This window comes from Pipra filicauda, unplaced genomic scaffold (assembly GCF_003945595.2).
Source record: "Pipra filicauda isolate LSUMZ 115617 unplaced genomic scaffold, ASM394559v2 scaffold353_size752799_pilon, whole genome shotgun sequence".
Lineage (NCBI taxonomy): Eukaryota > Metazoa > Chordata > Aves > Passeriformes > Pipridae > Pipra > Pipra filicauda.
This window is the reverse complement of record NW_024104480.1, coordinates 129729-144239: the sequence shown is the minus strand read 5'-3', so window position 1 is coordinate 144239 and position 14511 is coordinate 129729. Positions and strand designations below refer to the sequence as shown.

The following is a 14511-nucleotide window of genomic DNA, read 5'->3' as shown; positions in this document are numbered from 1 at the left end:
ACTATATCGAAGGCTATTTTAATTTATACTGAGACTTGAACAAATAATGTCTCTCTTTTTTCCCTCCCAATCTAATATCCAAGTTCCAATAAGTGCTCCTGACAGCATTTGGCAGAACCACTTCAGTGTTTTGACCTAAAACCAGAAAGAAAAATCTCAAGCTCATCATTAACAGGTTAAGTGATATAAAACACCAGTCCTCGAGAATACAGAGAAGACTGTAGACTAAAAATTTTAAGATAAAAAAGTTAGTTTAATGAAAATCTCTATCCTTCATGTCTACACCTAAATAGCCTGATAACAACAGCCTTTTATATTTTTTTAAATGAAGTTCCAATAGACAGTAATGTAAGACTAGCACTCTCCATGTAAACACATTAAAGCTGGAGTAGAAGTTGCTTCTGTTCACTTGTGACTAAGAAAACAATCCCATTTAGTTATTTTCTAAAACCTACTCACAGGTACAGAAAACATTATAAATATGATCTGAGATTCATGACTGAGTTTTTTCTTGATAAAATTCTATCAAATATCCTAGAATTCTACTATTAAATAATCTTTTTGGACTATGTAATCTTAAACAGGTCTCAGTTAACTGTCTGGCATGCTACCATCTCTCAGTATCGAGAGTCCTTACAGAAATTAACAAGTTTCCTAGTTGATTTAGAAGCTATTTTAAAATGGTCCTTTCCTGAAATCAGAAACCAGAGTATACACTCATGCCATGCACCATTCCAATCTGACACAGTCAGATTCTTGCTTGAACACAACTATCTACAATCTCATGCTATTACAGTCAAGGGAGCACCAAAGTTTACAAACTGTTGCTCACTCTGATCTGCAGAGTCCCAGAGGGCCTGTTTATCTTCCCAGCACTATCTGTTCATAGATACTTCCTTTCCCCAGTAGATGCTTCTGAGGACAGTTGTTATTTTTTATTTACATCTCCACTTCCCTTCCAAATTTTCTCTGAATTCCACTTTACACTTTACTTAACAAACATATTTTGTCAAGACCTTTTCCATTCATCAGCAATAATGAAATTTATTCACATCACATTAGCTAGAGACAAATAAGAAAGCAAAGGAGAATATTGAATTCAGAAGCCAAAAAAGGAAACAAAAAGAAATTTAAATTAATTTCTTAGAACTATACCAGAGATTTTAAGAAGAAGAAAAAAGAGAAAAAAGTTACAAGCGTAGTCAAACAACACATAATCAAATCTCCTTACTACTACACCGACCATCAATCATTTAACCAAGACGAAAAACCAAGTTCTCTGAAGGAATCTGTATGAAGGGAAAGTTAAGGCATCCACTGTTCACACAAGTATCTCTGATTTTAGATGATCACAGAACTTAAGGCTCTCTATAAAAAAAACCCCAAACCTCACACCTATGCAAAAGGGCATATGACAACCTCATCAACTAAAAATGAGGTGACATTTATGTTACAACTACGTGTTGCCTTCAAACTGTAACAGTTTTTTCAGGCTAGAATGTGAAAACAGACCTTTAAAGCTTATATAATTTTGAAAACGAGTGTTTTCATACAACCATACCTATTTCCACGTAGCGGTTTGGAAGGTCACGTATTTCACTGGCATGCCGTTCTTTTACTGAGCAGATCTAGGAAACAGAGATTCAGACCATTACGATGAACGAACTGTAATTCCTAAAATGATACTAATGCAGCCTCAATAAGAAAAGGAATTTCTGGGACTCCTTGAACATGCATTTCACTATTTTGAAAAACACAAGTTGTGAAACAGTGATGATGCATCACTGTAAAGAAAAACACATGGGAAAGTTGTGGCTGTAGTTCACAGCCCTATAAATATTCTGTGGGAGGAGAAGGATGATGTACCACACAAGAGAAACCTGAAAATACCTGCCCACTATGATTTCTTCATAGAAGCATATATGTGAGTTTGATTTTGGTGTCTTCTCACACTTTGCATCTCATTACCTTACAATTTTAGTAAGAGTTTGCTATTGCTACTCTCAGTAATAGGAGAGTATGTACATATAAATGCAAATAATCAAAATGCCGTGAAGCACACACAAACACAAGCAGGACGACAGATGCCAAACTTAGGACAAACCTCCTCATTTGTAAAACTCTAAGTTTAATGCTCCAAAAGCTTTTTACACGTCACCTACCCCACTTTACCCTCCCTTTCCATCTATTCCTACCAAGCAGTTTTAATTTCCCACTGTGCAGTGATGCAGCAGTCTGTTATTAGAAAAGAGCTAACAGGCTTGTAACAAACTCATGTCAGGTGCTGCTCTGAGAAAATCATAGTCTGCAGCACACAAGTTCAAAATGCCAGTGCCCTGCTGAAAGAGAACAAAACCCAAAGCAGCCTGTCCTCCCACTCCACCTTTTTTTTCCCATGGTTGACTACAATCATGTGGCTGTTTTAGCAGTCACAACCTCCTCAGCCCCCAAAGCAATCCCCTCCAAAAATACCTCATGGTAAGTTGTTCTTCCTTAATGCTAATCAAAAGAAATGAATTCAATAGCACACTACAAGCTTTTAAAAGAGGAAATCTCTTCAAGGTACAGAGAAGCGAAATGTCCCTGACGATTACATTCACTGCATGCTCACACACAGAGATCTGTCTGACCGCTGGGCGTCTGTCACTCCTCCTTTTCATAAGGGTCACTCCAATGACATTTCTAAGGCAGTAGGACTTCTGAACACTGTAGTCAAACCAAATTCTATTTTTTTCGATTGTCTTTGCTTTTCAGAAATAATCCTCTGTTTGTCTGTGATAACAGCAAGCATTTATTACAAAGACAGGTAATTGCACCTTTACTGAATTTCCCCAGCCAATAATCAGCGTTAAATTATCCTTCCAGCAAAGGCTGCAGGGATACATATCTGGGCGAAGGCTTATGTCGTCTCGAGGCACATTGGTAATTCTTTGCTTGGAGATCATATCAAGTATCTTCACGCCCTGAAAGTTTAAATGCAAGAGAACTTTATTATGTATGACAAACTCCTACTCACCATTTTGTACCTAAGGCAGCCAGAGCAGTTTACAGCGTAAATTTCAGGGTAGGGTCAAGTCTGCTAACAGAAAAAAGTGTTGATACAAAGACCCATGTAACCCAGAAGGTGACAAAAGGAGCAAAGGGATCAGAGTAATTTAGATATTTTAAATTTACATGCCAAATAAAAAGACATAATAAGTGAATGAGTGACAGATTAGCAACTTTAGGCATGAACCAGTTCATTTCATTGGGTTGGTGCTACTCCTGGAGAAACAAAAAAAATCTCAGCTTTTTCATAAAAGCCCCTGTAGAGACACAGAAATTTCCACCTTGAAAAGAAAAGCAACAGCTCATTAAGATAAATGAATCCAATCTGTACTTCTCAGGAAATGCATTTCTACTCTTATATTAAAATAGAAAAGCAAGCATATTTAAACAATATTTGGTTTTGTATGCTGTGCTTTTTCACTGCGTCCTCAGGGAATCTCCTAAACTATCAGAAAAAAAGTTTAAAAAAAGAAAGATTAAAGTCATTTGAGAGACAGAGAAAAAAAAAAGAGTCATTAATCAGATTTTTCCATGCCATTTAGACAAGGTGAAGCTATAACCTTTTCAATAGCAAAATGGAGATTAATTTTATGTTAAATAATGACTTGTTCTTAGTAATTTAAAACAAAAATCTCCAAAATAAAATATTTCTTTTCTGCTCATAGGGCTTAAAGAACAACTCTCAGAATCACAGAAAAGGAAATGGAAAGGATCTTGAAAGGTCAGTGTCCAGGATGCCACGCTATGTTAGTATTTTTCTAGTGACAAAAGTGATTTAAAAGATTCCTCTGTCTGTTTCTGTTCCCCACATCGTGAGTTTCAGTGTCCCCAGCTGCACAGATACAACTGTTTGAAAGTCAGAGTCAACACAGGGTGGTCATGGTCTAAGCCAGGTTTTGCTGCCTTGGTTTTTTGGTTTAATCACAAGGAACAGTAAGTGGTATGAGGGTGGTTGAAGGGTTTTTTTCAGTGATCTTTGTCACTGAAAAACTACGGGCACTGAAGACACTCCTATTGACTTCTCTTCAGTTAGCAGTCACCAAGGTTTCAAAACCAAAAGAACACCATCTTGCACATCGCATCTGCAAAGTACAGAGCCCAGATCTTTGGGTTAACATAAACAAGGAGCTTATGTTTTGTGTTTTCTACACTTATCTGATAAAATTTCTAATCTTGCTTGAACTGCATTTTAATAAAGTTGCCTTTTATAAATCGTTATAAATCCTAGTACTTTGTCTTCAAGGATCATTTTCAGGTAAAAGTGACCCCATATCACAACTTCTGTTTTTCTACAAGGAAGCAAATCTTACATGGGATAGGCTACCTTTAATGTTTAAAGTGCCTTCCCAACTAACAGTGTAGGATCCTCTATAGTTACAGGTTGCTTAATGTAATAAGTTTTAAATAAGAGTAAGTTATTTAGAGTTATAATATTGTGATGTAGTATGCTGTTTGTTTAGGTTTATTTGCTTAGCATGAGTAGCTCGATTTTTTGAAGTCTTAGGCAGCAAACTGTGTACTTACACCTAGATATGCTTTTTGCTGGGAATTAATTATTTTCTTCTTACTAGCGGGTATACAGTGCTGTGTTTTGGATTTAGTATGAGAATAATGTTGATAATACACAGATGTTTTAGTTGTTGCTATGTATTGCTTACTCTAAATGAAGGACTTTCAATTTCCCATGCTCTGCCAGTGAGCAGGTTCACAAGAAGTGAGCAAAGGGTCAAAAGGGGCATCTGCTGCCTCTCTGGAGCTGCTTGCTGTGAAGGGACTTAACTTGCAGTTACAGTCTGAGGTGGTGCGTATGTGACTCCTTGAATGGTGTGAGAACACTTGGGCAGCAGCTTCTCTTTAAACAGTAAGTATGCCATTTGCATAATGAACTGAAAGGACTTCCAAAGTCAACTTGATCAAATGGGAGTCAGGCAGCCAAATGCCTCTCAAGATTTGGTCCTCAGATAACTCAGTTTGTAAAACTTACACTCATTGCCATGGAAGAAGGACAAGAGGGCACAGCAGCAAACAACACGGGTTACCTGAGCATCTGATAAGCAGAATTACATTTTGCCTAAATAACCTCAGAATATCCAAAGTCTAAAAAGCTCTCACACAGTGTGCCCCACCAACCAAAAGGGCTTAAGAAAATAAAAACTAGGTAGCCACACAAAGACAGTAAGAAGCAAGATTACAAAAGATTTTGTCTGATTTTGAAAGAAAAAGGTGTAACACAAAACCTTGCTAGAGGATGGAGGAAATCTAAAAAAGGTAAAGAGGGTAAAGGGGAAGGGAAAGGCCAATAACCAAATATATTAATCTTTTGGAGGGCAAGTTTCATTTCATTTTTCCTTGAAAGATAGGCCCTGACCATGGCTTTTCATCTCTGACAGATGGCTCTCAGTGTTTTATTAGTATTCTGTGTTCTGATGTGGCATATCATCTCTAGGGATAGCTCTCCTCAACTGTCCTATCCATCCCCAGCAGATTCACCTAGAATACATATTTTAATTGTATGGCTCTGAAAAGAACAAAACCTTCAAAAAAGCTAATGTGTCAATCAAACCCTCAATGAAGCTTCCATTCGAATAGAGTTATTAAAGGCAAGCAAATAAACAAAAGTCCACCTGCAACAATTTTATATCAAAGTTATAAAAAACAACAATGCCTTTAAAATATTTTAATAAATGCTTCCCTTTAGGATGGAATAATAATAGAAGGAAAAAAAGTTAGTGTTTCAGAAGTACTTTCACCACATTTAAAAAAATACTTTGGAATTTAGACATGGTACACACTTAAAAACATATCCCTCACTGCTGAGCTTTAAAACATGGATCGTGACCCATCAATTAGATATACAGTGATAGGTGAAATGCAACACTCAGAATGAATGCAAAAGTTTCCTTTAAAATACAAATTACACTTAGAACAAAAGGTGTCTATTTTCTTCTAAGTCTAGCCTTTTCTAGTGGCCTAACACAATGAGAAATTATTACTATATTTTTAAATAATCTGCAACATTAAAAGTGCACATGACAATGTCACTTCAGTACAAATTACATAATCCAGATAGTTTTGGGTTTTTTTTCCCCAGGGGTGGCAGGGAATGGAGATGTTCTATTATTAATATAAAGAATAGCTACACTGACATTTCTTCCTCAGTCTGCTTCAATAAATTGTACTGGTCAAAACTCTAATGTGCAACAGCATACAGTAATGACCATTCGCAACAGTGGTATGTAGAGCTACTTTTCCTAATTTCTTCAGAAGTGGCAATCATATTGGAGAACACTGACTATCCAGCAGGAAATTCCTGAAGAAATTTCTACAAAGAAATGGCATCTAAACACTGTCCTTCAATGCCTTTTATACCTGATTCTTCAAATGTATCATTTTTCAATGGAATACATGGAAATAAACATAGAAAAATTTCAATAATCATTGTAACACAGAGATATTTTTGTTCATTTAATGGAGGCGGCAAATACTTACCATATTATTGGCCCAAGCAATTAAGTGTCCTCTCCATTTTACATTTCTTATATTTCCTTCCCCTTCATGTAAAACCGAAGGCTTCCATCTATTCATCCAGCCTCTCTCATATAACAGCAACTATGAAGAAGTGCAACAATAAATATTTCTGTGACACAGTGCTGTATGCAAATGCAGGAAGTATCTTTTCTTCATTATATCTTACTTTTTTTGGACATTTCAGAACTTATGCCTACAGCATAAGTGACAGCACTTCATAAAGTTGGTAAGAAAAGCAGGCCTCCTCACACCTATCCACCAATCTCAACATAGGCTCCTTCTTCCCTCCAAAAAACAGGTAGTCAAAAAAAGTTATCAAAGATCCCCAAGCCTGTGACCTTTTGCTTGGCTCCATGTGGAACTACACAGCCTTTCATAGGGGTCTAGAGATGCTGTGTTGTAGTCCCACACATGCAAACTGCACTGTACCACAAGTGCTGCTGGTTGTAAAACTTGTGAGATTGGTAATCCCAGGTTCTGCAAATAAGGAAGGTATTTTAGAATATCTAAATGCATAGGAGATGTTACAAGATGCTTTGCATCAGCAAAGAAAAACCAAACTACAAACTACATGCAGACAGCCTGAAAGTCCATACCGGTTCCTGTATGTCTCAGAAAGTTGTTTAATAGGATTACATGGAATCACTTTGAGAGATGCAAAGTGCAGCACTTGGAGGGATATCTAAGTAACATGTTGAAGCAATTATAAAGATAATAATCTAAGGTACCAGTTCCGCCAACTTTTTCATGAGTACACCCTCATACAAACATATGCACAACTTGAACCCAAGCTAACACCTTACACCGGAAGGTGTGAAATTGCTGCCTGCAAGGATTTCTACCATGCTAAAACCTAAACGTAGTACTCATGTTGCTAGTATTTCCAATCTAAGATCCAGCTGTAGATGCTTTTTTATACAAGGTTTCCTGCCACTTGTATTTGGATAAATATGTCAAATGCCAGGACGCTGGTTATTTAAAATAAGATCTTTTAGCAAAACAGAGACTCTTAATGGCAATTACACAGACTGCCTCTCTCTCCTGAAGCCACGAGATGGCATCAGAAGACAAGAATTTTCTCCAACAGTTTAAAGCAGTAACCAGGTAGGATAGTCTGTTAAGAAACTTTTGTGTAAAGCATGCTGCAGACACCAAACTTCTCACTCAAGCAAAATGACTTCATGTCCTTTACATAGCTCACATGAAGGCCCACCTTTTAGACAGCACAGATATTTTTTTCAATATACCAAAAGGCTACTCAGTTACTCTTAAAAAATATGCTATTTTACAGCAACCATGGCAAGCCACTGAAAGCAGAGGTAACATCTATGCTCATAAGGCAGTGACATGCAGAAGGATTCCCATTAGAAGGCTGGTAGGTAGATGAGACACACAGCCCATACTATGTCCATTCAGAAGCTAAGGATGTCATTAAAGACTAAGAGATGTGCTGATCCAGACTTGAAAATTACTTTTTCCTAGTTTATGAACCCCTAAGGAAAAGCTCGAAAGCTCGACAGAAAAGAACTGTTGCTTAGATGCTTCTTTCAATACCATCCAACAAAGACAGCAGCAAAATACATGGTATCTTTATTGAGACTTACCGAACAATGTTGCAAAAACTGACGTGGATGATGTGAAAGGTTAAAACTGGCTGATGTCAATTATATTAATTGAACCTTGAATCTTTTCTGCTTGCGAATGAATCAGGATTTAAGTATTTTTATTACATGCAAGATCCAGAGCGAACTTGGTATGACAGTTTGCACTTTTTTGTTACTGTTCATGGTTTGTGAACATTATGCGTTTTCATGACTGAGTAACAAACTGCAAAGAAAGTAAGTTTTCTGAGAAAGAACTGGTGAGGAGAAAAAATTTGAAAAATCCTGCTTCTGTCTATGCTCAACTCTAAGCACATGCTTAATCAAATTTTCAGACCAAGGTAGTAGAAGACATCAGGCTGCTATTGCCTATAATAAAGATGGAAAGTGAATATGAATCACTACAACACCCTGAATTCCTGGTTTCATATCAGCAAGTGCAATAGGTCCGACACTGAGGCCAAAGGACACTCAACATCGTGGCTTCAAAAAAAATAACGTAATCTCAAAACGTGCTTTACTAATTTATCTTCAATGCAATTATCTGCATGCTATTGATACACATAATGTGATTTACTTTATTTATATTTATTTAATGTGATAAATACATCACATTTTGTGTATTTAGAGTAATGACATCTGGAAACTGAATTTGTGAACCCAGAACTTTCCTATGTGTTTTGGAATTGCTATCTACTGAATGCATCTCTAAAAATACGCAGACTAATTTACTTCTTAGTCTTCCTTTCTGTCTCCACATTGAAATGTTTGTCATACCAGAAAATAATTTAAAACTTTGAAAGAAGTTAGACATATAATAAAAAATCCACAGTTTCTGGAGGGGTTCCTCCTACCACCTCTCCCTCTTTTTGGTAGAGGAAAAATATTTTAAGGCTTTATTTCCCATAAATTCCATACTATGGCAGTCAGCATTTACAGTACTTATATTTCAACAGCAGCCCAAATCCCACTTTCTTGCATTCTCTGCAATAGAGTTTACGTTTTTCTCTTTTTTCATTTACTCTCATAAAACTTTCTAGTCCTTTGTTACATACAATACAGTAGTGCACTTCCAGTGTATCCTGCATGGACTGCAATTCCATAATACAGCTAAAATAAAAAAAAAATTGGACTTCAAGGGTCCCCACCCACACTGCTTCATAGTACACTGCAATCTTTTGTTAGCTCACTATTTTGCAAATCTTAACCAGATCATTAAGAAAAGTGACACACTGAAATGTGTGAGACAAGACGATGGAGCAGGACACTTTTTGGTTTTAAAAACAAGTGGATATATTTCTCTTGGATTAGTGATTACATCTCTGTGTTTTTCACTGACAGGAGATTAACCTACCCCAAAAAGAGCTCAAAACTCTACTTTAGAGTGCAACTGCTAAAGAGAAGAGAGAGTGCTTGGATTTAATGGAGCCTATCATGCAATTAGCATTAACACTAATTACATGTAATCCCAGTCTTTAAACTATGTACAGGAATTCCCAATCCTCTGAACAAAGAGGCCAATGATTGCAGCTTTGGTAGTATCAACACAGTGAAATAATTCAATTCAATTTCATCTCACTACCACTTACTGCCTTCAAAATACTGAAATAAAAGATATCTGTTCTCACAGAAATTTCAAAGCAAACATACTTTTACTGAAGCACTATGCACAGTACCAGTACTTTGTTTTAACATAGCACCTTCTGTGTAAAGATCTGAAGGAGTTTTACAGAAGAAAAGGCTTGAAACTTCATTTTCATAGAATCATAGAATCAACTGGGTTGGAAAAGACCTCTGAGATCATCAAGTCCAACCCTTGATCCAGCACTGCCGTGGTTACTAGACCATGGCACTGATGCCACATCCAGTCTCATCTTAAAAACCTCCAGGGACGGAGAATTCACCACCTTCCTGGGAAGCCCATTCCAATGTCTGATTACTCTCTCTGTAAAAAATTTTTTCCTAATATTCAACCTAAGCCTCCCCTGGCACAGCTTAAGACCATGCCCTCTTGTCTTACTGATAGCTGCCTGAGAGAAGAGACCAACCCCCATCTGGCTACAACCTTCTTTCAGGGAGTTGTAGAGAGTGATGAGGTCTCCCCTGAGCCTCCTCTTCTCCAGGCTAAACAACCCCAGCTCCCTCAGCCTCTCCTCATAGCACTTGTGCTCCAGTCCCTTCACCAGCCTTGTTGCTCTTCTCTGGACCTGCTCCAGCACCTCAATATCCTTCCTGAACTGAGGAGCTGAGAACTCGACATAGCACTCGAGCTGTGGCCTCACCAGCACTGAGTAGAGGGGAAGAATAGCTGCCCCAGTCCTGTTGGCCACACTGTTCCTGATACAGGCCAGGATGCCATCAGCCTTCTTGGCCACCTGGGCACACTGCTGCCTCATGTTCCGCTTCCTGTCAATCCAAACTCCCAAGTCCCTTTCTGCCTGGCTGCTCTCCTGCCACTCTGTGCCCAGCCTGTAGCGCTGCAGGGGGTTGTTGTGACCAAAGTTCAGGACCCAGCACTTGGCCTTGTTGAACCTCATCCTGCTGGAACCAGACCATCTCTCCAGCTTGTCCAGGTCCCTCTGAAGAGCCCTCCTGCCTTCCAGCAAATCAACATGCCCCCCCAACTTTCAAATTTACTAATGGTGGACTCAATCCCCTCATCCAGATCACCAATAAAGATATTAAATAGAACTGGGCCCAACACTGATCCCTGGGGGACACCACTAGTGACCAGCTGCCAACTGGATGCAGCACCATTCAGCACCACTCCATTCACCATTTTGTAACTGAAAAAAGTCGCTGTAATTTCCTTGTCCTGTTCTTTGTCTGCCTAAGTGGAAAGATGAGCCTACCTGTGGCATTTGTTCTGTGTTTTGGCATCTGTGTCATCAACTCTCACCTCAGCTAGGCAAGACCACAAAAACCTAAAATGCTACTTCCTTGATTACAAGTGATCACTACAGCTATTTATTGTTTTCAGCATAAAAACAACATTTACAGGCACAGTCAAGATTAGCAGATACCACAGAGGAACACAGAACAGCATGCTGCATGAGGACTTACTGTTTACTAGTGCATCTCTAGGAAAACATATAGCAACAATAAAAAATTATCATTTCTGCTTGGAACAGTTGATAGACTGGATGAGCTCAAACGAGGCAGAGAATAATATAAACCTCAAGTTTTCTATTGAAGATGAGCTTTTAAAATTTTGTCATAAAATGTTGTCTAAGGAGCTGGGGTGTGAACAGAGAGGAGGGCAGCATGTGCAGTCAAGGGAAATCAAGCAAGGAGGCAGAGGCAGACAGCAGCATCAGGAGGTTTGCGATGGCAACAGTGATAGACGAAACAGGAGCTACTGCTGTAGTTCATGGACAGAGAAACTAGAAATTTTGAGATGTTTAATACAAACAAATGCTATAGGACTTTTATTAGGCTGTACTTTTAATAACTCAACTGCCAGATTCCAGCTGTCGCCTATTCACAAAGAGCTACAGAATTAACACCTTGGAAAGCAAATCCTGCAGTTTTGTAGGCAGAGAGACACATTTCATACCTTTAGATCCTCTTTGCTTGCCACCTCAGGCAATGAATAAAGTGTTTTACACAGACATTTGCAAAACACACAACTATAGATTACATGCACATAGGACTATGATCTGTTCTCTTTACACAAACCAAATTTATTATAGCAAAAGGAGAAATTTTTTTTTAGCAATAAAGAAGAAATGCACATCCAAATAATCATAAACAAGAAATGCAAGCAAAAAAATGTTTATTATGTGAACAGTACGTACTATATGTGCAAGGTCTCATCTGTTCAATAATATTGAATACATCTAGACACTATACATTGCACCAAGGAAATCACAGACCAGTATTATTATGGCTTGCTTGCTGCTACAGCTTGTTTCCTACTTATGGTAAATTATCCAATGCATGGACAGAAATTGCCATAGTATTTACTCTTTTTTCACTTAAGTCAGACCTTTGAGTATTTACTGACGGATATTTTATAGCTTACAAAGCAATCTGCCTTTCTTGTCTGGTACTCTTCTACCCAACATAATGCCAAACAGCTGACTATCTGCTTTCTAAAAATGGACTGTGCTGCAAACAGCATCCTGACAATTTAATAATTTGTCAAAGTAGTCCAGTTATTATGAAGTACATATCATAGGGTTCAGAGGTAAAGGTCATCTACTTACTCACCAAGCAAAGTGCATCTGCTGACACTAAAAAGCAGACAATTAAAAAAAAATCTGAGACATTCCTTGGCAGACTTGACTTTAACATACAAATTCCACTACCCTAACAGCAGTCGCAGATCTCCAAGAATGCTATTTCTCTTCCCGTTTGTGCATTGTTCGCAGTCACTATCCTTTCTCTACATATGTTGTTGCTCTACTAGGAGTGGAAAGGAATTTAGGTTATCTTGTTTTGCATCTCAGGCAGGAATCATCATTGGTCCAGGCCAGAATTCTGACATTGAAATAGTATTTTTAATTTTTTTTACAATGAGAAATTTGCCCCACGTAACACAAAGTTCTCTCTGCTTTTATAACAAACAAAGAAAAAAGAGTCTAATGTTTAAGTTCAAACATCAATATGTTCAAATGTTAATTCTGGAAGGATAAAGGGGACAAACATGATCTGTATTTGTAAACCAGTTCTTATAGAGTATCTTCTTCAGCCAAAGAAACACAGACACTATAAAAATATGGTTTTACACATATTTCCACCATACATACATATTAAAAAAACCCCCATAAATATATTATGTAGATATAGATACAGACAGCTTTAAAGATGAGATTGCTAACAGCCACAGAGTAAATCTGTAGTTTTATCTTGGTTCTCTATCCCTTAAAATGTTTCAGATTAGATATGCAAATCAATATTTATTATACAAAATGCATGTCCTAGGCAAATGAGGAGACCCAATCCTTTAAGATACTGAATATACTACCCCCATAATGGCTTCAGAATTAATTTTCTTAATTTGTGGTGTGTCCCCACTACCATGCTGGGTAAAGAACTCCCAGAAAACCCTTCATTAGTATATATTCAGCAGAGTGACTCAATCACTCCAGACGACTCACTTTCCTAGGAATTTTACTACAAAAATCTATTTGTCTAGTTATTGATGTTAATCAAAACATGAAATAGGGAGTCTCATTGAGGCCTCTGCTAAGAGAGGAACCTCAACTTGTCCTGCTTGACTAAGTTACCTTTATATAAGATGCAGTAATTTGCTATGTTGACTTTGGAACTGAAATATTCTTCAGTCTTCTTTCTTAGTTCTGTCTCTTAACCCTCAGGACATAATCAATACCTGGAGTTTATAATAACGTTCATTTAGCTGATGTATTGGGAAAGACCAGCACTCTAACAGTTAAATCAAGAACACCTTGTTTTCAGCTTTAGCACCCTCATTTACTTGGCTTTTACCCTGTTATTTTCTGAGATTAGACCCTTTTTTAAAAGGTAGAAGGTTATGGCCTTCAATAGTACAGTATTTGTCTTTTCCTTTACTCTGGAGCTGTACTGTCTGCTCTGGACAGACATGCCCTGTTATTTACAATACACGATATTATTATTTCAGGGTTACCATCATCTGCCAAGTCAGCACAATGGTGCTGTGGTTAATTGCAGAGATTGGGAGGAGGGAAGCGCCTCTTTTTAGTGTGGTACCTACTGCTTCTCACTGCGACAGTGATTTCTAGGCAGAAGTAACATTCATTCATTAAAAAAGGGGGCAAAATAAGCTTTTCTAACCCAAAACAGAAGGCAATGATATTATCTCAAGCTTAATGGAAGTTCTTTACTTTTAAAAACTAGAACTTTAGTAAGCAAACAATTTATATTGTTTAATTAGTTCACAATACAATTTAGAGAAAAAATGCTGTTAAAGGGCTTGAGTACCTGCCTAGTTAAGCAACTGTACAAACATGGTAGAGTTAAGCTTACAACAATGATTTAAACAGTTACGCTAGAGAGTACCGCTCTTAAGTCAGCCTTAGGTCAGGCTGACCTTCTAAGATGTGGTAAATCTCTGTATTATACAACAATTCACCCAATTCACCCAAGTTCTAGACATCCGCCTGTGCTGGGAACTGAGGACCTGCACTGTGCATCCCTGAAGCGTGTCACTTAAGGTTTTTTCCCTCTCTGTCTCGCTTGAATATTTTCAGGATGGCCTGCAGTGGGTCTTTGAACTGGAAAGTGTATTTTTCACACATTTTATATCATTATAAAGAATGGTATATTTCTCAAAAAATTAAGGAGGTGGTAATTTACAGTAGCTCTCCCCCAATCATTGCAGATTCTACTG

General features: G+C 37.8%; 1 protein-coding gene across 2 annotated transcripts in view; it reads right to left on the bottom strand.

The window, feature by feature from the left end:
• Positions 1–14511, bottom strand: part of VPS41 (VPS41 subunit of HOPS complex) — a 105775-nt gene that overhangs the window by 39308 nt on the left and 51956 nt on the right. For both annotated transcript variants that reach the window (XM_027744392.2, XM_027744394.2), the window contains 3 exons: positions 6538–6657; positions 2817–2963; positions 1562–1628 (listed from right to left, as the gene is read on the bottom strand). In XM_027744392.2, the coding sequence (XP_027600193.1) occupies positions 1562–1628; positions 2817–2963; positions 6538–6657 (334 nt within the window). The remainder of the gene's footprint in view (positions 1–1561; positions 1629–2816; positions 2964–6537; positions 6658–14511) is intronic.